General features: G+C 39.4%; 2 protein-coding genes across 16 annotated transcripts in view; both read left to right on the top strand.

Moving 5' to 3' along the window:
• Window positions 1–947: 947 nt before the first annotated feature.
• stx2b (syntaxin 2b) lies at window positions 948–8,232 on the top strand. 2 transcript variants are annotated; one of them, XM_007567117.2, is made up of 12 exons: window positions 948–1,407; window positions 2,335–2,496; window positions 2,573–2,647; window positions 2,722–2,821; window positions 3,686–3,760; window positions 3,841–3,914; window positions 4,129–4,237; window positions 5,943–6,016; window positions 6,188–6,325; window positions 6,406–6,516; window positions 6,625–6,744; window positions 7,800–8,232. In XM_007567117.2, exons 2-11 carry the CDS (start codon window positions 2,467–2,469, stop codon window positions 6,718–6,720), a joined length of 882 nt encoding a protein of 293 aa, XP_007567179.1. In that variant the 5' UTR covers window positions 948–1,407; window positions 2,335–2,466; the 3' UTR covers window positions 6,721–6,744; window positions 7,800–8,232. The 2 variants fall into 2 exon arrangements, with proteins under 2 accessions (XP_007567179.1, XP_007567180.1); XM_007567118.2 differs by lacking the exon at window positions 948–1,407 and having other exon boundaries at window positions 1,985–2,496; window positions 7,803–8,232.
• Window positions 8,233–11,466: 3,234 nt separating this feature from the next.
• rimbp2b (RIMS binding protein 2b) overlaps window positions 11,467–24,263 on the top strand; it is a 90,870-nt gene continuing 78,073 nt past the window's right edge. For 10 of the 14 annotated variants that reach the window (XM_016679177.1, XM_016679178.1, XM_016679176.1 and 7 more), the window contains exons 1-2: window positions 11,467–11,563; window positions 11,649–11,777. In XM_016679177.1, coding sequence (XP_016534663.1) covers window positions 11,498–11,563; window positions 11,649–11,777 — 195 coding nt within the window. In that variant the 5' untranslated portion in view covers window positions 11,467–11,497. The remainder of the gene's footprint in view (window positions 11,564–11,648; window positions 11,778–24,263) is intronic. The other 4 variants (XM_016679187.1, XM_007567109.2, XM_016679184.1 and 1 more) reach the window with 1 other exon arrangement.

Genomic DNA, 24,263 nt, shown 5'->3' with positions numbered 1-24,263 from the left:
TAAAAGGAAAAAGAAAAACAAACAACAAAATATGACACCATGACTTTTATGTATAAAATAAATACCTATATTTGACTATTACTTTAGATTTTTGAAACTTATAAGTTTTTTTTTTAGATTCACAATCGACACCTGCTCCGTTTCCCTAAGCAATCTTGAGACCAAATCAAGGCAAACAGTGCCACCTTGTGGTCAGGTAAATAATACTCTGGCCGTTTAATCCAATCCAGTCTTGCACATTTATTATTTATTAACAAAACCTTCTCATGTAACTCGACTGGTGTCCTTGCAGCTGAGCTTTAGGAAAAAACGGTTGGGTTCACATTGTTAGACCTATCAGACATAGTTCAACAACAGTGTATGTTTGTGTTTTTATTTTATTTTATTAGATTTTCCTCTTTGTGCACTGCTAAAATTTAACCACTGACACTGCTGCAACAATTTGCATACATTTTTAGAAATATTTTGATGATTGATTAATTACAATTAGAAAAGCCTAAAAAACCCTTTAAATTTATTTACGTTATTTAAATGGTAGGTAAATTAAATGAAGCCAGATTTATCGTTTACATTTTATTTAATGGAAATACAAACAACTGCATAATCAGTAGCTCAATAATACATGCATAGCGTGTGTTTGACATTCATTCATTGCCGTCTACCTTATTCTACATTTAAAATCTATAAGCTTAAAATAGTCTTTCAATATTAGTCATTAGTGTGACGTCACATGGTGCACTCACTCTTCAAGTTCAGTAGGAGATCGGAGGCAGCTTGTATGAAATATTTTCCTTCTGCGTCTAATGGGTCGTTCCTGACAGCAGCGATTTTGTTCGTGTATCTTATCCTTGCATAATGGTCAAGAATGTCCACATATTATCTTTTTGTTGGTCTCGACCGTAGGTCTGCAATGAATAGCACATGCGCTTACCTACTAAGATGGCGCGGATCACTTCCGGTTCAGACTCGTTTTATCACAGCTGACACCTATTAAAAGCTGCGTGGAAACTTAAATCTTAAATTTCTGGTTCAAGACAGAGACCTTCTCAACCACAAAACTACTGGAGAAAGGCACCAGCCCAGGATGGATGGAAGACTATGCTGACAGTTCTTACTGTTCTCACTGCGTTAAACGTTGCGCTAACGCGTTTATGTTGACGTTATCCAACATCTAAACGGTGAATCGAACATGAACCGGAAATGTTCTAGCTGGATCGCATTGGCGGAAGTAGATTCAGATACTGTTGCTATAGAAATCGGCAAGTCCTGTGTTTTCAACTATCGCGTCGGACGTGTCAATAAGAAAAACATCGATTATATATATAAATATAAAAAACCAACAACAACACATTACTTAAGCAACGACCCAAGCAATTCAGCTTCACTAGCAGCAGGGTTCATCCAGAGGTGAGAAAAACTCAGCATTTATTTTGATATCCCACTTCCGCTTATCTGCAAGCTAATTTGCATATTAGCTAAATATTTAGCTTGTATCTATATTTAGTTTCGAGCTAAACATTTAGGTCCAAATAATATTTGGCTAGCATCCTAAATATTTAGTTATCAAGCACATTTAGTTTGAAAATTAAACGCTTAATTGGCAAAATATTTACTTTCGGGCTAAATATTTAGGTTGTAAACTAAACCGTTAGCTTGTGAATTAAATATTTAGTCGAAGTTCTGCTAAATGTATGAATAACATGGTGAAAATATAACCTTAAAAAAAAAAATATATATATATATATATATTTTTATCAGCTTAGAGTTGTTAATTTTTTATTGTGTAATTTTACAAACGGCACCACGTCGTTTAAGCATAATTTGTTACTAAAATATAATTTAACCGCTAGAAGATTACATTAGTAAACTTGCTTGCTTGAACAAAATTCGTAAGAATTTTATTTATAAAATTTGTAAGAACTTTATTACCCAGTATTTGATGACCTCCAAAACAAAATGGTCGTGTTTGTCTATTTAGCAGTTTTTGAGGGGAGACTTTTATTTGTTCTGTAGACAGAGCGGTGTGTGTTGTGCGCAGGTGGGGGTGTTGTTTCTATGTACGTGAAACCGAGCTGGGAAAGGAAGCGTATTCTCGGTGGGGCGGTATTGTAGATCTGTGGCGGATTTCAAGCGTCGTCGTGAGGGAAATATACTCTACAAAAACAAAAATAATAATAATAATAATAATAAGAATTAAAAAATTACAGATACATTTTAATCGGCTGTTTTTGCGAAGGCGCCGCTTTAATCCACTTTGAATACCAACTTCAACACCTCTGCGAGGGTTGTCTTGTCAAAGGAGAGGAGATCTTATCAGTTGAACTTTTCCGACAGTCACCGGAGCTTCTGTCCTCGGAATGGAGGGCCTGCTCTAAGACCACACATGGAGGTTTTTAAGAAGGATCTTGGTGTGTTTCGCTGAAATTACCTGAGCAGGAGATGCAAGGATCGGACTAAGAGAGTGTAATGAAGGATCGTCTGGCTGAACTGGCTGCTGTAAGTGCTACTACCTCAGCCTGAGCCGACACTACAAGTTGTACAAAAATGCATTCTTGTTTTTAAATCTTCACAGAATAAAAGTCAAGTAGAGGAGGTTGCCGTCACTGAGGACTGCGGTGATGGCTTCATGGAGAGTTATTTCAGAAGGGTAGGTATGCATATTCAGATTAGGGTTAATTTAACACAACAATGAGTTATTTGTCTGTTATTGGACTAATTAAGGTGGAGGAAGTTAGAGGACTCATTGATAAAATCTCCTACCAAGTGAAGGAGGTGAAGAAGCTGCACAGCACCATCCTGTCTGCGCCCAATCCAGATCACAGTAAGTTAATATATATGTATATTATTTTTTACAGATACAATTTAATCGGCTGTTTTTGCAAAGGTGCCTGTGTGTGTATATACACAGGTATTTAAAAATGCTGTGTTTGTTTCTTCATATGTTCAGTAGACATTAGTATTTTTGATGGTTCTTAAGACTGAAGTAATCAAAACTATTTGGGCTCAACTGGAGTTTTTGGTCAGTAGATTTACTTTGCTTCTGGATAGAAATGAAAAGCTTGTGGAACGGAAATCTGTGAACAAAAAACAGCCCCAAACATCTGAGGCCATTATAGGTTGAGGTCTCACCCGTCCTGTTACAGACCACTCAAAGTCTGAGCACACTGTTATGTATGGAGGCATATGGAAAGTATGGTTTATTATTAAACAAAATAAACAACTAAATCAAGTGATAAGCGGTGTTACTCTCCGTTAGTCCGTTTATCTGTTCTTATTCAGCCACTCACTGATTTGTCCATCATCCTGTGGAAATAGTCATAAATCCACAGTAAACCTCCGTATTTACTTTCTGGAAATTTCTGTCTGAAAAAAAATTTGGAAATTTTGATTTTAAACAGATGATAAGAACCATGAAAAAGACATGAGAGTCTTCCTTTTGCATAAAAGGGAGAACAGCAAGACAAATCCATGACAGATTAAAATGTCTTCCCATCATCGGCTTTTGTTTATTCATAACTGGGGAAAAACCTAGAAGTTGTGCATTTTGACCCTTGCTATGTTATCTTATTATGGCAGGATAAAATGAAAGGAGATTCAATTTGTACATAAAGACAATTACTCAGTAGGACACTTTCTTTTCTTGCCAATAAGTATAACCTGATGTATTTCCTTTCTGCATATGAAGGAACAAAGAGTCAGCTAGATGGACTGACCAACGATATCAAAGGAAATGCCGATGTGGTGCGAACTAAATTAAAATGTGAGTTTAGCTGTGATTGTTGCACTTTTCTGTTATGTGTCGTGTGAAGTCAGTTAATGCTGTCATCGTCCCTGTGCTAGTCATGGAACAAAGTATGCCGAAAGACGACGTCGTTAACAGAGCTTCTGTCAACTTCAGGATCCAGAAAACACAGGTCAGACAACCAGTCGATGGATGGATATGTGAAAAAAACAATTACAAATCCTGTGTAGCTTCATTCACACCCATTGAGCTGTGGCATACCATAATTTAGCTTTTTGCGGAGCATTACTGAAAGCATAATCAACAATTTAAAGTCTAAAAATCTCAATGTGAACCACTTTTGGGGAATCCTCACTGTCTGCCTTTATATTTTATCTTCTCATCAGCACTCTGTGCTGTCAAGGAAGTTTGTGGAAGTCATGACTCAGTACAATGAGACTCAAGTGTCCTTTCGGGAACGAAGCAAAGGAAGGATCCAGAGACAACTGGAGATAAGTAAGGGACTTGTATTAGATGTGCATTCCATGGGATGGGCATCCTTCATTGACATATGAAGTGCAGAACAAGGCATCAGCTTCATTTCCTGTTGCAACTGCATGGAAACTTTAGATGTGTTGTTTTTATGAAAACTAAGTGAATACAGGTTGAACGTTTGAACTGATTTTTTAAAATGTAAGCAGAAACAAAATATTTAAGAAGACTTATATAGTATATATTCCTAAACAGTATAATTTATACACTGAGCTATATAACATGCAAACATTTAAAGTCATGAAATAGCTCCCAGAATTTCATACTGAATATTTGAATTTCCTTGTTAGAGATAACAAATCTATAGTTTGATGTCCATATTTACAGCATAACAATAAGGAAAAGTATATAATAGAGCTGTTTCCTCAGTCCCTGTGGCTTTAATGATAGGCTCCATGACTCCACACCGCAGACAGAAGATACTGATACTGGAGACGTCTCCTGTGTTTAGGTTGCCAGGGAAATGGGCAGAGGACTCCGAGTAACCTGCGCAACATAACACACACACACAATCTTCAATCTCTGCTCACATAGAGTTACACAGTTTATTTAAATCACCCAGAATGGATAGAGTTTGTACTAGATGACAGGTCGGGCTCTTTGCTCTGTGTTTTTTGTTCGGTTTGTGTCCCTGAGGAATAGGCATTGCAAGAGGTGTGACACAATAAGCCCCTGCACAGCTATCTCGCTCTCTAGGGAGAGTGTTTCACAACACGAGGCAAACCTTTCTGTCTGTAGTGTTTCAGCTGGAGCTTCTTTGTGAGCAATGTCAAGGTCCTTTTTGTACCCAAGACTTTTTTAAAGAAATTAAACCTTTCTGCTCCGTCAGAATTACAAGTGCCAAATAAAATCTAATTAGAAAACACCAGTAGCAAGTAAATGGAATAAAATTTTGTTTCTGTTGTCCACAGGATATCAGCAAAGTGGTGTGTTTCTTTAGATGTTAGTGTAATCAGATAGCACTTGGGAGTGGAGCAATGCCTGACATTCAGCCAGAAGCAGCACTTGTTTAAGAAACCACTGTAATTCCTGAAGCAGCAATGTCTCTCTGTTGACCTTTGTTTAGTCTCCATGGTAAATAATTGTTTGTTCTGACCCACTTATGACCATTGTCACCACAACTTTCATTACTGCTTCAGAGATGCACTGCAGCTGCAGGACATAGGTTTCACAGCAGACATTTATGGTCTGGACAGAAGGATGTTGGCTACCAGCACAGATTACATCCAGCTAGATTTTAGAGATGTTGCCATGGAGTTGATCAAAAACAAAAACACAGCAGTCTCTTACTTGTGTGTTTGTGTGTTCTTGTACCTCTAAATAAACATCTGTTATCCAAGGGATGTACTTCAGCCACACGTGCTTATCCCCAGCAGTCATTGTGAAAAACAGTCCATCACAGCTTACTTAAAATCAGACTAATGCATAGTAATGATTAATAGACTAACGAAGCAAAAATTAACCACAGGGGAAGTCGTTATAAATATCTAAAAGCAATCATAGAGCAATTTGTAGTTGCAGTTTCAAGTGAAAAAATAAACAGCAACATGGGGGGCGCATTAATATATCATGTCAGCAATGAGAAATCACTGAAATCCTTGTTAAAAATTTTTTGGTGAAAGTTGAGATTAGTGATTTCTGAAGAAGACTTCAATTATATCATTTGTAGCTGGAAGAGTGACCACCAATGAAGAACTGGAGGATATGCTGGAGAGCGGAAATCCATCAATCTTCACATCCGATGTACGTCTGTTACTTCATACATGCGTCTTATTCTGATTGATTTAAAGTCTGTTCCTCTGACTTGGCCTTGTTGAGGTCAGTTGGTCTACATCAGCTGCATTTTCTTATACAGGTAGGAAATTCCTTTAGCCGTGTTTCAGAAAGTCCATAATATTTTTGTTTTCCCTACAGATCATTTCTGATTCCCAAATCACTCGTCAAGCCTTAAATGAGATAGAATCCCGTCACCAGGACATAATGCGTCTGGAGTCCAGCATCAGAGAGCTTCATGCGATGTTCATGGACATGGCAATGCTGGTAGAAACTCAGGTATTAGCTCAGCTGGACGCTTCCGTGTCACAATGCCTGTCAAATATTGTCATTTTAGGGCTAATGCAAACTTTTAACAGGGGGATATGGTGAACAACATTGAGAATAATGTCTCTAATGCAGCTGAGTATATTTATCGTGCAAAAGAAGAGACTAAAAAGGCAGTGAGATACCAGAAGAAATCGCGTAGGGTAAGTGTTCTTTTTATGTCTAACACAGAAACATAAAATATGCAAGTTCAAAGAAGTTATGTCCAATTACAAAATATTTAAAGTTTTCATTACCACTTTACTTGGCAGAAATACATGATCCTCGCCTTTGCCCTGTTGATCCTTTTTGCTGTCATCGCACTAATTGTCGGCCTGTCTGTCGGACTAACCAAACGCCCTCAGTGAGGCCTGCTGTCATCATTGCATGAGGTAACAGCCACGCCACAACTACAAACTTAAGTTTTTTTTAGAGCGTAAAATTAATTTAGCCATTCATTTTTAAAAAAATAAAGACATGTAGTATATTGCTAAAAGTAAAGATGCAGCAATTAAAGATTTGCATCAGATTTCAGAAGTAGGATTTTTGTTTTTAGTTCATTTTCAATTTTACTTATTCACATTTCTCTTTAACTTCAGTCAAAATAACTTTTCTAGCCTTCCAGCCCTGTAAGATTACAAGTTGCATACTTTAGGTTCCCAGGCTCCTTCTCATCTTTTCTGAAAGACAAAGACAGAAATCAGTTGGAGATGAAATTTTAAGTCTTCACCATCTAAGATTTGTGATTAACATGATTAACATAACAAACAGTAAACTGGAGTCTCTGTCTGTATTCAATAGAGATTGCGCAACCTCACCTTAACTCTAATATTCCTACAAGGCTTTCAACATTTCCAGTATTGTAAACTCAAAGGAATAAAGTAGCATATTTGCTGTAATATGATCAATGGTCCTGGTATCTGGTGAAGCTGGCTCCTTGTCAGCTCACTGCTTTGCTAACTGAACAAAATGTTCAAAGACAAGTGTGAACTGATGTCCTGTGGCAAGTGCCTCCTATTGAACTTGATAAAGTCAAACAACTGCAGAGGTACAGAACAGCACACGGGCAAAATGAGCAGCACTGTCCAAAGTGTAGCTCTTTCATTTTGGTAAGTAAATGAACAAGTGCTATGCCTACATAGAAAGTACAGCTTTTAATTTGCTGCCTCACTCAATTTTTAAACACATCACTATTACCAAAATAGCTAAAGTTGAGTCTTCTTTTAGTTACAGCTTCCACATTGAGGAGTGTTGTTATTAATGCAGCCAGTAATTCTTAGATTAAATGCGTTTATGATTTTGGAGTTTCAGACTGGCCAGTCACAAAGTTAAACAACCAAGTTCTCTGTTCATCTCTCCTTGAAAAGTTTAATGCATTTCTAAGTACTACTTTCTAGTGCTACTTTTCTGCAACAGTGACTAATTTCCCCATTTGTCCTGATTTCAGCAGGCATTTCTCTACCTCGCCTTGTTTGGAGGATCCTACTTTTACTTTTACTGTTACTCAGAAAGGTTGGAGTTTTAAGACTAATGTACTTCTTGGTTCACAAGATGTCAGGAAAAACGCTTTGACTACTTCCACCATATGATTACCATCTTCCATTTATTACTATTACAAGATTCATTTCCTTAGCACAGAGAAGTAAGTATAATGTAGTGCAGTTTTCACAAGATTCAGATTTCTGTTTAACTGCACTCAAAATACCTCTTCTAGCCTCTCTGCCTTTTTGTGAGCGGAAAATGTTTCATTTAATTTTAAAAGACTCAAACGTTGTAATCTTCATGTCTAATGTTTTAATGTGAACTTGTTTTGTTGTCCATCTTCTTTTTATGTCTTACTGCTGTATGTTCATTCATTTTAATAGAGTATGAAGCCATTATGACTTGGGTGTACTTTTGAAATAGAAAAATACATAACTTTTATATGACCTTATATGGTGTGTAATGATTGAAATAATTGTGAAAAAAGTGATGCATTAATGCAATACTCTTGGAAAATTATTTCAGGAGCACCCATTTGAGTTGTTTTGTATTTTGTACTGAAACTAAATAATTGAATCATTTGATTAAAATACTAAGAATAAAAGGTTTGTGCGGAATTACTTTTTTTCTTTTTCATTGTTATGCTGATTGAATTTGATTTAAAGTAAACATATGGATTAAAACTGCACAGCTTAAAATTATATATATATATGTGTGTGTGTGTAAAATGTCAGTGTCTTTCAATCATTTTGAAAAGCTTTTCTTCGTCCCTCCAACATCTTTATCCCCCTCCCTCTTCCGCTTTCTGTTTTATTGTACCACTGATAACTTTTTTTCCCTACATCTCCATCTTTACCTCACTGTTGTCAAGTGCACAATATACAACGATTCAAATTTAAAAGGAAAAAAAACGAGCCTAAGTGTGTGGGAGGGGAGTGCGGAGAGCCCCTAATCAGTGCCATTCCTCTGTTATTGATCATTTCATACATGCACAAACAGCTGTTAAATACAGAAAATGCCGACTAGAAAAAATAGTTCCCGTTTTGGCGCCCCCTCTAATGCTGCACCCTTATGCATTGCATGCAGCGCATACCCACTTTTTGCGCCACTCGTCATGCTTCGCCGTTAATATGAGCGCATCCAAGCCTCAAAGCACAGGTGGAAGATAAGTAAACAAAACAATGCCGCAAGAAAAGAACTCATTCTTCAGGGATAGAGAACATAAAGAGGAGGAATAGAAAAAAAAAGCAAAGATAAAGGTATGTTGGGCATGTCTCTTTGTAATATAATTCTTCGTAGAGCTGCTAATAGCTTGATAGCAACCTTGAACGGTCCAGTTCAACAGCCAAGCATTTATGCCAGCGTCTTGTATTTGCGTGAAACTAAGTTTAACATTAAATGAATTGATTCTCGTGGTTGGTCCTCTAAATGTCTGAGGGTTTTTGGTTTAAAACGGTGTATTTAATAAGGAGCCAAACGTAAACAGTTTCTTTATTTAGTTCACTTCCGCCTGAATATCGCTGTATCACTGCACAGGAACTCCAATTATTTTTCTTGATTGGAACCGGATGGTTATTATGAATTTCAGTGAAATTACTTGTAATATGTTTTTTTTCTTTAAAAGTCAGGTGTTTTATCGCTGTCTCACTTTTATATCTGTAATAAAGGGTGAATCTGTAATGAGAAATGATGAAGGTGGAGCCTTAGGAACCTGGAGTTTAATTCCAAGTATAATGGAAAAAGTGCCTGTGAGCAAACAAGGACTAGCACTTCTGGGGCCCTCTGGACTCATAAATGTGAAGTGTCTCAATTTAACATTTTCCAAATAATCACTGTTGTAATTAAGTTCACTGTGGTATAGCATCAACACTGTAAATGCAGTAAATAGTCTGAAAAATATTGTAGCTTGCAGTTTGACTTCTGAGGCCGATGTTAAAAAGAGACTTCAGGTTCCAGTATTTCATACATTGTTTATATAATATGTCAGCGTTTCGGAAAGTACGTGCATTTTGAGTTTATATTTGTTTAAAAAGTAATGACAAAGTGGGATATGTTGTGTGTTTTTCAACAATTTGGCATATCTTTACATCATTTTGACATTTTATATAAGATTCTTACAACCTTGGAATTAAAACAGGGGAACTTTAATTTTCTTTGCCATTAGTTTACTTTCAATGAAGTTTCCCAAACACACAAAAACACAAGAAAAACTAATGTCCCAGTGTAAATCACATCTTTATTAAGGCAGATAGGATTAATAATGCAGATAAATAGAAATTTAAAGGGTTTAAATCTCTTGGCACCTGCAGAAGTAAGAAAACATCTAATGAACATACACGAGAACATTATTATACAGAGATGCAGCTAAGTACACAAAAAAGAGCACACACATATTACAATATATGAAGCATAATGCATCTTTTTTGGTAGCTTATTTTGTGTTTTTTTAAGTCCTAACAATGCCGCCTTCATACGTGAGTCCTCCGGATTGGTAAATATTTCCAAAATCTTACTGCTATAAGACTCAGGTTCAAATTTTGACCTGAGGTCTTTTTAGTTGGAGTTTACATGTTCCCTTTATGGATACGTTGTTTCTGGGTTCTCAGGTTAAGTGCTTGTATGTTTGAGTCTCTTTGTGTTGCAAGGACTGGCGACCCGTTCAGACTGCACCACACCTCCTGCCCCGCTTCCCTGCATGGATTAGTAGGTTTGGATGATGAATTGTTTGATGTTTCCACTTTGCCACGGAGATTATACCAGAATATTTTTGTTCACTTGTCCCAATTGACACATTTGTGCAATAAGATCCTTTTCATCTCTTCTAATTGTGGCTCTTACTAAAAGAAGTAACTGAGCAAATGTTTTGCTAGGACAGCTGGAGTTTATCTCAGGTTAATTGAGTAAGTCAATTATAATTTGTTAGGTGTTTTCCTAACATAAAACGTTGAAACTGAATCAAAGGTGGCATAAAACAGACATAAGGGTGTGCAAACTGACGCAACCAGGTCATAACCTATATATTTTTCACGGCTCAAATGTTGCAGCCCAACTGAAATCGAAGCTGAGAGCAAATAAAAATTCACCGGCTAATAATCTATTCTGCCCTGGGTATTTGACACGCGGTTTCCACAGACCGCGTTTTCCACAGACACAGTGGAAACTGAATTGCACTGATGACTACTTGACCGCTGTGCTCTGTACGGTGTCATTAGTTCTCAGTCAGATTACACCCTGCATCCAATATGGATCAGAATGACAGCGGAGGGTTTAATTTTAGGATCCGGTCCGATAAAGAACCCAGTCTTTTAGACAATAAATTTAAGCATGCATAAAACAAAATAAAAATGTATAAATGCAGTATATTTCTATATTTTTCTAACTTTTTGCTATAATACGCTATTCTCTTGTTGGCATGCAGCACAGAAGGCTTTAAAATAAAATCTGAAACCCTTCGACCGATGATCATAAGAATTTTATTTCATGCATTATACTTCGCATCTCTGTTTCTATTGCGGATTATTTAGGATGCACTTGCAGACATCCTTACATATCCCGTGGCAGCTGTGCTATCTTTTGTGTCTTTTTGTGCCTACAGTAATCCAACATCCATTATTATGTAACTCTGCAGAATACAGATATTTATAATCTGAGCATGCCGGAGTTATGACATCATCCGGCACTGCTAACCATGACCAGCGTTGGGGGAAGCATGCAAACCGTTCTGTCATGGTGGGTTACTGCTCTTCACAAACAGGAAGTATCATTGAGACGTATAATGTGACTGATAGGTGGCTTATCTGCTGTCATGTACCAGGGGACAATGGGCTGTGAGAAGACTTGCGCGGCGGAGAAACTCCTGAGACCTCACAGGGAAGTGGTGGAAAGCCAGAAACAGAGGTTAGCCACAGCAAAGAGGAGCAGTCGGATGAGAAGCACAGATAAGGTGGGCATATAGTGTGCTGTTTGTCAGTGTGCCGTTTGGTAAGCTTTCAGAAGAGAAGCTTTGACTGAACCGGGGTCTGCGCACAGCCCGGATCAGCAACAGTTGATGCTCGAAGCCGTAATCAGGATTCAGCGACCGCTCTTCATTTTCGACAATCTTGCCCAGATCAGACTTCTCAGCACATCTGGTTTCCTGCTAACGTTTGAATAACTTACCAAACATCAGCTGCATTGCATTTTTCCCATGTTTTTCCTTGTCACTAAAAAGATTACCCAACATGTTATTATGTAATGTGCATTAAAAGAAATGTATTATTAAAGAGAGATCTTTGCCTGTGGGCAGATTTGTCACGTGAGTAACAGTTGTGTGAAATGCATGTCCGCATTTCTAAAAATTTAGGAAACGTTTAATAACTCTGATAGTTTAGACAAAAGAATTATATAATAGGTTGTAGGATCCAAGACTATTTGTGTTTGCCGCTGAGAATATTCCCACAAAGGCGGACTACGTTAAATAATTACACAATTACTATAAAATAAGTAACACAATCATATTTCAGAGTCTGCACCGAGAGTCATTAGTACAGGCTCTTTCTTAGTAAACTTTAAGTTCCTACCTTTTCAGATTTTGTGCATCAGTTATTCATGCACATTGGAGTAATTTTGTTATATTTTCCCAGCTGGAGGATAATGGCTCAAACTGGTTTGCTGAAGTTCCGATAAAAGAAATAACTTTGTGATCCTTTCCAGACTGATAGATTATTTACTTCTCATCGGCTCTTTACTCCTTCGATGAAGGCATGAGGTGTTGGTTTGTGAGCTCTTCTAACCTACTTCATGTTGTCACACATGGTATAATTAAGGGATTTCTATTTAAATTGGTGAGGTAGTAATCCATCCTGAGTGTGACCAGAGAAATTGAACCAAGAATATTTAATTGTTACATCATGACGTTTCCAGACAGGTTCAGGTTGTTTAGGAAAGATTTTTTCCCTCAATAAATGAATGAAACCGAATCATTATTTGAAATCTTTAATGTGGGGAGGAGACTTTCTTCACAACCTCGTATAAGATTGGGAAAATCTTGGTACCTGGCTGACTGCTGAAGAACCTCCACATGACATCCTCGGTACATAGAAGTGTCTCGTGTGGATTTACTTAGACTCCAAGAAGATCCTTTCTCAGAGAGGGTGAGGCGTGTGGGACCATTATGTCACTGATGCAGCATGGTGCCCTAAAGTCATACTACATGAAATCCTACACTATGGTGAGAGGAGTAACACAGGTTTGTTTCTCGATAGCAGTGACGAGTTGGTCCTCTTGGTTCCACCAAACATACGTATTTGTCATGCTCAATAGAAATTTAATGCTGAACTGAGCTCTTCTGTTTAGCTGTGTTTCTCTCCCAGATGAAACCAAAGACACAGATACTACTGTCGTGTCTTCTGTGGACCTAGTTTTACCTTCCCGTAGACATTAAAACGGAGTGCTGCTGTGTTTCCATTTTTTTCTATCTGCTACCTGAAAAAAAAAAAAAAAAAAAAGTGGATGTTTGGCTGAGCTCGGTTCTGCTGGAGGCCGACTTCTGCTTAATGGGAGATTTTTCTTCCCACTGCTGACATTCAGGAAGAGAGCCGGTTTGAGCTGCCGCAGTTGGTTTGGCTTTCTTAGCTAACATTTTGTGATCAGCTGAATTAGACTGCATAATAAAATTACAACTGAATTGTACAGCATGTAACTGAATCTGAATCTGTCTACCTGTCTGTATGTTCACCAAATTACAGCCAAATCAAAATATTCCTTTCGGTGCTTTGCTGTTCTTCTTGAAAGTCTTTGCACCTAAGAGCATTAGCTACTACGAGACAGGCAGCTGTGTTTGGAGCGTAAGCTACATAAGGGAGAGTAAAGAGGCCCAAAAAATATACTAACGTCTTTAAATCCCTGTCATTTTGAACTTCTAAAATGTGAAGTGAAACAGTGAAGTCTTGATTCTTTTCTGCCCCATAACCGTGTTTACTGTGTAAAACATGCAAAGGTTATTTGTTACAGTTGTTTACATAGTCTGAGAAACTTACACCTGTTTCCATGAGCAGATAAGAGTTCTTTCACAAAGTTATGTGTACAAAACCTTTGGAATGAACATTTGCCAAGTAATGGTAAGACAGCCAAGTTCTCCACTGCAGCAGACAGTTTGCTCAGTTTGTCTTTGGGCTCATGTTTGATGGCCCATTCTTGTCTAGATATTATGTACAACTTCAGTTGAATAATAACACATTATATTATTATAATGTGTTATTATAATAATATAATAACACTGCACTTCTAATCGGATCACACGTAGAGTTTTCTAAGTGTGTCATATCACCGTTCTTCAGAAAATCTAACTACGTGCAGATGTGCAGCAAGAGAAGGGGTAGCGGTCACTGTAAGAAGAAGAAAAGAAAGAACAAAGTTTTTTAATTGACTGACTTCTGTTCTACCTGTCTGGTGCAGTTAAGATCAACAGTTTTACTCTCCTCTGAAGTGAGGATGAAGAAACTACTCTTACTTTCAAAGTTAGTCATTTTTTTAGATGCATGTTTGGCTTCAGTATTATTAATTTTCAGAACACCTTCGGACGTGAGCCCAGCTCCTCCTTGTTTCCACACTCGGCTTTTAGTTAGCGTGAGTCTTTCACTAAAGGGAATGTCAAAGCAGTTGTTTACACCTCCAGACGTGTCTAAGTCAGTTTGGCTGAGGCAGGCCCAGAGCTGCTGCTGCGCTGCCCTCTGACATCCGTTGACAGCTGTCTGCACAGGTTTAGATCCCTTTTTAACATTCGAAGGTAGTCAGGCATCCACTGCAGTACTATTTAAAGAATCCATTGAACTAACACAAGTCCAGCAGCAGCAGCAGCAGCATAGCTAGCTGTGATGCTAAATGCCATCACTACTGTCTTCCACGGTGAAAAGCAAACTAAATCTTGAAGATAACTCTGTTTATTTATTATTTAAAAAAAATGTGAGAAAACCCCATGTAGTCAAACGACACGATAGAAGAGGTCTGAATATCCCAAGATGTTGCTGAAAGCAGTCATTGTGGCTGAAACATCAGGTGTCCTTTCTGGTAATTTTCGGAGCTCAGCACCTTTTTTTGATAAATGTTTACACCGCAGTTAGAAGACATGCGTGGGAGGCTTTGACATCAGCTGTGCGCCCAGTGTAGTATGTTCGTGAGCTTTTAACAGGTGCTGCACAATACATGCTCTCGACTGGGACTGTACAGATTGTCCCGCTGGAGGGGAAGGGAGAGTCGTAAAGGGGCAGCTGTGGTTGCTAAGCGTCCACAATCAGCAAAGTGTGTTTGTTTTTTGGGCCCTGCTCTCTTCCTCTGTGCTTTTCTGAGAGAAAAATGCAATGCCGTCGTCAGCCACAGAGGGCAGCCACACTGTACATGATGTTCCACTCTCCTCCATATTTAAGCAGTTGGGGAGAAAAAAAAAACACACCAGGATGGTCAAAATAATCCCCTTTAATACCCTTCTGCACTTTCCTGATCTGAGATTGGATGGTAATGATGTTACTGCTGTTTGTGATAGCTGATTGGTCTGGACCACTGTGCAGTGAGTGAGGGTTTCACAGGCTCAGCCTCCAGGGAGGTCTCGGTGGCATAATGACCCGTGACGAGGCAAGGCACTGTCCCGGTGTCAGTTTGCAAAAAAAAAAAAAAAAATTAAAATCCTAGAAGGGAAGGTGCTGCAACAAAATCAGGAGCACATACTGGGGTTGGGGGGGGGTCAGGGGGAAGATGCCTGAGGAACTTATGTGACCTTGCGAGCTTAAATCCTGACGGCTCATCGGCAGCGGCTGACGGGGCAGCGCGTTGAAGAATGTTCCTGGGAGCGTTCATTGATTGGACCATTTGTGACTGCCGAGAATCAGACGGAGAATGACCAGTTCTGATCTAAGAAAAACCAAAGGCGTCCTGGAGAGGGAGTGCTGCTCAGCGCTGCTGCGCATTGCACTGCCTCTGCACCCCTGCGTGCTCGAGACTGTGTGACTAAGCGTGCGTGTGTGTGAGAGAAAGTGATAGAGAGGGAGAAAGCAAGGGGGCGTGTTGATGTGTGTTCTCTGGTGCACAGCCTCGGTAGTGTGAGCTGAACGATCCTCGCTGGCCGTCTCTCTCTCTCTCTTTCTCTCTCTGTCTCTCTCCTTGTGCTTGCCTGGCTGTGCCTCTTTCTGCCGAGCACTGATGAACCATTTTATGCAACATAGCTGCCATAGCCATCGCTGCTTTTCTGCCCTCCCAGTACATTAGGAAACACATGGCATTTCATCGCCACTTTCTGCAAAGGTAATGTACCATCTACTGTCTGCTGTCAAGCCGTGTACGTTTCACTGAGCCTCGGGTTGTTGCACTGACTCTGCTGCATGTTCCTCGCGGTGCTGGCGCTGGTGTAGGGAGAGGGATGCTCAGAACATTTCTTAGTGGCAAAGGTAATTGAAATGCACCCTGCTTCCTTGCTTACACTCATAGCCTACTTTGGTATGCATTTCTTGGGAGATGAATGAGCCTGTTTTGGTCTGTGCTGTGCAGGAATTGCAGGCTTGACAGTCTACAGAGAAGCCAGAGGACACTGGATATTATTTGCAAGCAATAACTCATTGCCTTATTTTTTTATTTTTTTTTAAAATCGCTCCAAGTCTGCAACAAAACGGTGCAGCGTATGGAAAGAAGCTTTCAGTTATAATAGCAAGTGCTGTTGTTTTTTTTTAGCTTTATCTGATGAACCATATTTTTTGATGATTTTTTTTTTAAATCCTCAAATAAAATGTCAGTGTTTTTACATCTTGTGGATGCTAAAGATGTGTGCCAGTTTTAATACACGAGGCTATTAAAGAGAACTTTCAACTAAAACTGAGCAAGTTGCTTGAATAGAGAGTATTAACCAAATATGCAAGGTTATCCATCAAAACTGGGCTTCATAAGATCGCACTGTGCCAACAGCTGATACTGTGTTACTGGTGTGTAAAAGTGGCCGTATGAGTGTGTGTGCTTGCACCTCTCTGTTTTGGTTTTTAATAGCACGTGTTGTAAGGGGGGGCATTCAGGATTAATAAATGTGTCTGTGTACATGTATGTTTTACCAATTGCTCCGGAGCTCACTTTGCAGTGATACTAGGTCCTATAGATGGCAGCCATGAGAATGAACACAACAAGGAGTGGAAGTAGCTGATCGACGCCGGACTGTTCTTTTTTTTTTTTTGTGGAAAAAAAAAATCCTGTTTGCCTCTGCACGTTTACACATACAAACAGCAGTTTCTTTTTTTTTTTTTTTATTCCAAGGTCAATTACTTAAAAGGCGACCACAATTGGGATTGTCGGTCCCGTCTCACACCTCCTGATGTGAAAGAGGGCTCCGACGCTCGCCTCCCATTCATACTGTAGCTCATCCTGCCCACCTTGACAAGCAGGCATGGCCATTCATCATTTCAACCATTACCCCTGAGGTGCTAGCAAGTGGCTTTTGTCTTCACTATGCACAAGAGACAGGCAGTCATCGTTCAAGCTCAAATTTCTTGTCTCTTCAGTGAGTTGAGGGCGGGGGATTTAACTGGAGAGAAAGTTCTGTTGAACATATTTTTTTAAGTTACGACGCCGTCCTTTGGTTTTCCAAGATTACAAATTTTTTAAGCCTGCGAACTTCAGGAAAATTATGCCATAAATTTATGATAAACTCTTGTTTCATAGTTTAACATCTATGTAAACAACTCAACATAAACAAAGTCAGAACTTTTGACACAAAACGAGTGGCTGAACATGAACCCAGAAACCAGCGATAAGTGAGTAAATCCATAAACGTTTAAATCTTTGTCATTCAGCAGAAGGCGTTAGGTGGTGCCGTCGCTAATGGAGCAGCTAGTGGAGTGTGTCAGGCATTTGTCGGAGGTTTGCTAGTCACAGATGATCTCAGATAGACATGATAAGCTGTATTACCAGAGCTTGATGGAATTTAATGGGATGCATGAGGCTAAGTTGTGGAGCGGTAAGAAAACCTGGCATTTGGGGACAAACATGAAAGGCTTCTGGTCCCCCCAAGATGGGCTGACACCTAGGGAGTGTGTCAAGCATTTATAAAACTTTGTTGCAAGCTTACTTAACCATTAAATCTCGAGAGCTTTGGGTGGACTTTCAGGAGGGAAGGATACAACAGCTGTATGACTCGGTTCCATGCTGAGCTGCTCCTTATTTCCTGACCTGAGGGGCTACCACACGCTGCTGACCAGCAGCCTGTCCCAAATCTGTCATCCAATTTGTCTGATATTGATGATGTTGTAATCACTGCTATACAGTCTGTTTTGTACTCAGCGCGTAGGACAGATATATATTAGGGCTGCAGCTAACGATTGTTATTGTTAGATTATTTTAAAAATGCAAAAACAAATAATTCAATTATTTTTTGAAAATATAATGTTTTATTGCCTAAACGTTGCATTCCTTTTGTGAGCACTTGATCTTTTGTAGCAAAGGATGCATCTGCAGCTAAAGCAATACTTGTGAAAAGCTCCATCTTTTCTGTTCGAGCTAACATCAATACAGTGTAGTGCTTATCTGTTGATTATTTCTGGATTAGCCGACTGATAATTAGATCGCACAAGGTGCTTAATGGTAGAGCTGGTCAGTAAAACAATATGATATCTACCAGCTGATCAATTTCAAAAATACATCCGAGAATTTTGATAATTTCACTGAACTCCGATCCAGAGCCACACGGCATTCTGGGGTATGTAGGCAAAGAAAAATCTTTAGCCACTTAACCTCTCACTACCCAGTTAATACCACCAACAAACTCTGGTGTATTTCATGCCTTAGAGATCTGTGTGTATCTCAAGGCAGACTCAAACCTGACGTCCATCAGGCACATCTGCATAAGGTACATTTTCACCACCGCGGACTTGTAGTCGGCGATGCACTGACTCTCACCAGAAACGTCTTGGGAGGAAACAGTATTCACATGAGCACAACCAGTCACAAAAAGTCATAGTGTGATGAATACTGTCAAAGGCCAGTTTGACAGCATTTTGGATATTTAAAACCAAAAACGAATCAATAATTATTGAACCAGGCGAAGTTAAACCTATCCCACTTGAGGAATTTTAGGTAGAACATACTTACAGACAAAGGTGTTTTTATCTTAAATGCAGAATATACACATTTTTGTACAGTTTTGGCTTATTTACTGCTCTTAGTGTATTGCTTTTTCAGTAAATGTCTTTATAATATATATTCCACACCAGGTAGAGCCTGGCCCCACTCTGGGAAGCAGCAAAGATTAGCTGGTATAGACAATAGTTGGGTACTTGGATGGACTCTGCACTCATAATCATACAAGTCATATATGTCCAGGAAATCTTCAGCATGTTCCAGCTTTAAATACATTAATGCATCTTAGCTGGATATTACTTCTGTGCTTTGCTCAGAAATGACAGCAAAGCATGACAGTGTTCTTAAGTAGTCGAGCTTTTTGGACAAAGTTTCTCCTTTCATCTTGCTGCTGTTGCTAAAGAACATATTGCAGCAATTAGCATATGCATAACAAAATAAGCTTACAATTGAATCGTCGTTGCTCATAATAGCAAATGACAATCAGTAAAAGTGGTCTATCTAGGAGGGCTCAGCTAGTTGCATAAAGTCATTGCTTCACAGCAATCCTTTCCCCTAAACAAGCATGTGGCAACGGTGGAAAGGGACGACCCGCTTTTAATGGAGAGGAACCTTATGGAGAACCGTTCTCAGTGTCTGCGGTCATGTCTGCGACAAAAAAAATAAACGCGGACACTCTTTTACAGCAACAAAATCAGAATACAAGACACAGCGTTCACCGACGATCAGAACACAATCAGCGCTCCCTCCGGTGCCGGCGTCGAGGACACCCGCAGAGACAAACATGGCCGCTAAGTGGAGGGTTAGCAGAGTGGGTACGGCATGGCTCAGCGTGGTCCTGAGTGACTGAGGCTGGGCTGTAGTAACAGCTGGAACAGTGCTGCTGCTGGCGCCTGGATGTGGCCTGGATAGAGCACGTGACCCTGCCTCAGTGTGAGGCATTAGTGATATGAACAGCAGGGTCCACAGTGGCTGTTACATAACATCGTCTTCACTGGAAATCTCTGTAAAGATGACTTCAGGAGACTGTGACCGCGGAGTGAAAGTGCATTATCATTGTCAGCATCCACATCACCGGCTCTGAATGCTGGTCTGTTCTGTCCATGGCAATTTAAGCATTTGCCCTTAATGTGTCTGCAGGGTGTGTGTGTGTGTGTGTTTTTGTTTTATTTAATCAGAGTTTTTTATACACATTCTTTGGCTTCAAAGCCTCAAGGTTTTATCTTGTCTACTCACATTTTATTGAGTACTTGTTCTTGCCTTCTTGTAATTGTGACTATTGCTGACATCACTTAAGGTTGAAACACGGCTTTCGACTGAGACGTTTCACCGTTTACGCAGTCGAAACCAGATATTTACATACCCCGAGCTCTGTTTTTTTTTTTTCTTGCTGTGAGGCACTAAATGAAACTAAACTCTTCCTGATTTAGCTGAGCTAGAACTATAAATTAGTTGTGATTTAGATGAAGGCTCTCACTTCAAATTGAAAAGATTTTCTTTGATCCTTTACTGGTCTGTTGCTTCTGGAACTTAAAATAGAATTTGTTGGACTGGGGAAAAAAGACATAAATGCACGTTCAATATTTGTATTGGAGGTAAGCTCAAAAGTACTCAAGAAAAAACAAATTCACAGGAAATCTCAACTTTAAACACATGGACGAACGTAAAAGCATAAGTTCACAGGATGGAGACAATGACCAGGGACGTGAACTACAAGCTGGACCTCTTCATGTTACACTGAAAGAAATGGATTGACTGTGAAATACCAGGCAGGATTTGGACTTTGTTTGTACAGATGGCATCATATGAAGTAAATGTAAATTTGCTTCTGAATATTAATACAATTAAATTAAATAATACAAATTGATTAATTAATACAGGCTGAAGTTGCCTGTAAGCTGTCATTGTCACAGCTGGTGGTCTTATCCGCTGCCCCTCTCTCTTGGCTGTGACTCTGTTCCAGAGAAGATCCCACGTTTATTAAGTGCCAGGTTGGTGTGATCCAGATCAGCATGGTCTGGTACCAGTGTGATTAGAGCTGCATGCATACGACGAAAGGACCGAATGTAGCTGCCTCTATGTTCCTCCTGCTTGTTTTTCACACAGGGAGGAGAGTGAGTTACGTTTCAGTCTTTTCTACAAGGAAGAGATGTTTCCCTGTATAAAAGCGTCTTTTAATATAAGATTTATGAGCTGTTTGAAAAGCTACTTTTTCCAGTTTCACTTAAGATTTTTGGCTGTGCTCTAGTCTGAGTTCCTGGAACAGACGCTTCAGAGCATTTTATGTCGCCCCTTTTAAGTTACAGGACAAAATCAGTTTTTTTTATCCCCCCTTTTCTCCTCCGTCTATCAAATCCAACAGACGCTTCAGCCGCAGTTCCTTCATAAGTCTGATGAGGAAAACACTGCCGTGTCATTTTTCCCATCGGCGTCAGCTGCAGACGACTTTATGCATGTTTAAAGCGATCGTTCATGCATACGATTAAAATCAGAACTATAGAAATGAACAGCATGTGTATGTGAACAATCGATTGCTGCAGGTGGGAATGAGCCATTTTCTGGTTTCACAGTGAGATACAACTTAAGCGAGTCACATATGCCAACGATATGATAGAATAGTGAGGATGTGTATTGAAAAAAATCAGCAGACTATTACAGATAATCATGGAAATTAACTGCAGTGCTTTGCAGAAGTATTCATACCGGGCAGTTTTTTCTTATTTTGTCGCATCACAAAAGCAAACATCAATGTGTTTTATGTGACTGCGTGCAGGGCAACGATACAGGTCAAGGATTCGGTTGTGGAGAAGTTTAAAGCAGGAGCAGATTTTAAAACAGCAGCTAAAGCTTTCAACATTTCAAAGGGTTTATACAATGGACCGTCTGAAAATGGAAAGAGTATCAAACAACTGAAAACCTATCAATACCTCAGCAAGAGGAATGTTCATTAGAGAAATAATCTTATAACTCTGGAAGATTTACAGAAATCTATAGCTAAGGTGGAAGAATGTTTTAATACCACTGTTATTAGTCATTCAACCCACAAATCTTGTCTTTATGAAAGAGACGCAAGAAGAAGGAAGGGAGCAAAATCATATAAAGTCCAAAATGCAGTTTGTTCGGAGCAATGTAGGCCACACAGCAAACATGTAGAAGAAGGTTCTCTGGGCAAATGAAAACAAAATTAAACCCAAGCTGTATGTAAAACGCTGTGTTTGTGTGGAAAATGTCCCCTACACACCACTCCAACTACACTATACCCAGTGTAGTGTGAAATGGTGATGGCAGCATCATGCTATGGAAATGCTATTCTTCAGTAAGGATAGGGAAGGGCGGTAGAGTTGATTGGAAGAGAGTTGCAAGATAAATACAGGCTCATCCAGGACGAAAAAGTGTGAGGGGCTGCAAAAGACCAGAGCAGATACTCATCTTCCGTCAGGTCGATGACTGCAAGCATACAGGTGGAGCTACGACAGAAACGTTTAGGCCAAAGCATCATTATGTGTAGAATGACCCAGTCAAAGTCCAGACCTAAATTCAATTGATGGACTGTAGATTTGATAACTGATGTTCAGTGTTTGTTTGTCTGAGGTATTTTTTGGCAAAGATTGGCAAACATTTCAAACTTTAGATGTGCAAATCTATTGGAGATCTAACCAAGAAGACTTGTAGGTCGAATCTAGCTGAAGGCTGTTTTATTTAGTCCTGAGTCAGGGAGACCATCTTAGATATTTATTTGTGAGAGTAAAAGATTTTCTTCTATTTCACAGCCTTGTGCTACTTTGTTTTTTGTCATGTAAAATTCCAATGACATGCTTTGCCATTTGTGGCTGTAATGTGACAAAATTAGAAAAAGGTTTAGGAAGCATGAATGCCTCTGCAAGACAGCGTGCGGAAAAGGTCGAGCGCTTTTTGAGTCAACAGGTTTGTTTCTATGTTTGTTCTTGCGATTTGACGCTATGTTTGAATTTGCTCAGATAGGTGGGCCAATCACACATGAAGGTGGGGGCCGGGGGATGATTATGTGGATCTTGCCAAAATCCACAGGCACTGACGATTATTTGTCAGGATTTGTTTTGTGATAAAACAGCTTATCTCCATGGTTTTAATCTTGGAGTCTGTGCCTGCCTTTGTGCTTATCCTAAAGGTTTAGGTTATTGTGTCTGCCCCCGTATCCACGCTGTGCTTCACACAGCTTCAGACTGATTTTAAATTAACATCTTGCTAACTTGCTGAATTACCGTCCTTTCACATGCACATCAGCAGGCTCTGCATTGTTCCGTTCACACCGCTCGCAAACACGACAGAGGAGGACTCTTCTAACGTGTAGCGTGTTTGTTGGACACCACTTTCAGTTTTCATGTCCTTAAATCAATTACGTTCTGCTTTGTGTACTGTCCACCTCATTGGAGGTTAACTGCCTGCCTTTTGATGAAATGTTATTGGCAGGCATTGCAACAGACACACCGTGCCAGTCAGTTGAAGTCGTTGCACACCTCTGCAAATACTGGGAATAAATAATGGGATGTAAAGTGGCTGCAGAGTTCCCCGTTCTTTATTTATTTATTTTTTTTACGTGGAAGTAAATTTCATTCTATTAGACCAGAAACGTAATATTTCACAGCAAAAACAAAATACGTGTTTTGTCCAGTGGCCTCTACAACATAGTGGCTTCTGCTGTGCAGTGATTCGTATTTGTTGACTCGCTGATAAGGTACATTATGTTACAGGTCTCTTCAGGTTAGGTCAGTAGGCTTGCTGCCCAGTCCATTGTCTCCATGCTGGCCCATCAATGAGCAGGGCGCAGGATAATTGCATAAAGAAGCTGTAATAAGGGGAATTGGATTAGCTTTGCCCTAACAAAAATAAATTAAAGAGGTTATCATGACATGCAGACTCCTAAACAGACTCATTACAGCTGCTCATCCAAATATAGCGTAATGCACTGCATCATTTGCCGTCAGTTAAGCACAACAATTTAGCAGGAGTTTCAACAAATAACATCATGTTTGACCGACGTGACGGCCCTTCAAAGCTTTAATCATTATCTGATATGAGATGCGGGGCAGAACATGCAAAAGCACAAAGGATCCCATTACAGAGGGAAAGAAATATTTCTTACTGCACTTTCTGACTCTAATGATCTAAAACTTTTTTTTTTGTTTTGTCTCCCAGATTTTTAGACATCCTTGTTTTGTTTTTTTTTTTCTACGAAATGTTTTATTAGCCACACAAGGTGTCGGGGAGCCACTTTCCAACATTAAGGATGTTTGAGAAATAGAAAGGGTTATGTTTTTCTTAAGACCGTGCACAGATAACCTTTAAAACACATTTGGTCAAAACG

The sequence above is a fragment of the Poecilia formosa genome, unplaced genomic scaffold (assembly GCF_000485575.1).
Source record: "Poecilia formosa unplaced genomic scaffold, Poecilia_formosa-5.1.2 Scaffold204, whole genome shotgun sequence".
Taxonomy (NCBI): Eukaryota; Metazoa; Chordata; class Actinopteri; order Cyprinodontiformes; family Poeciliidae; genus Poecilia; species Poecilia formosa.
Note: the sequence above shows the minus strand (reverse complement) of the source record. Positions and strands in the feature narration are given on the sequence as shown.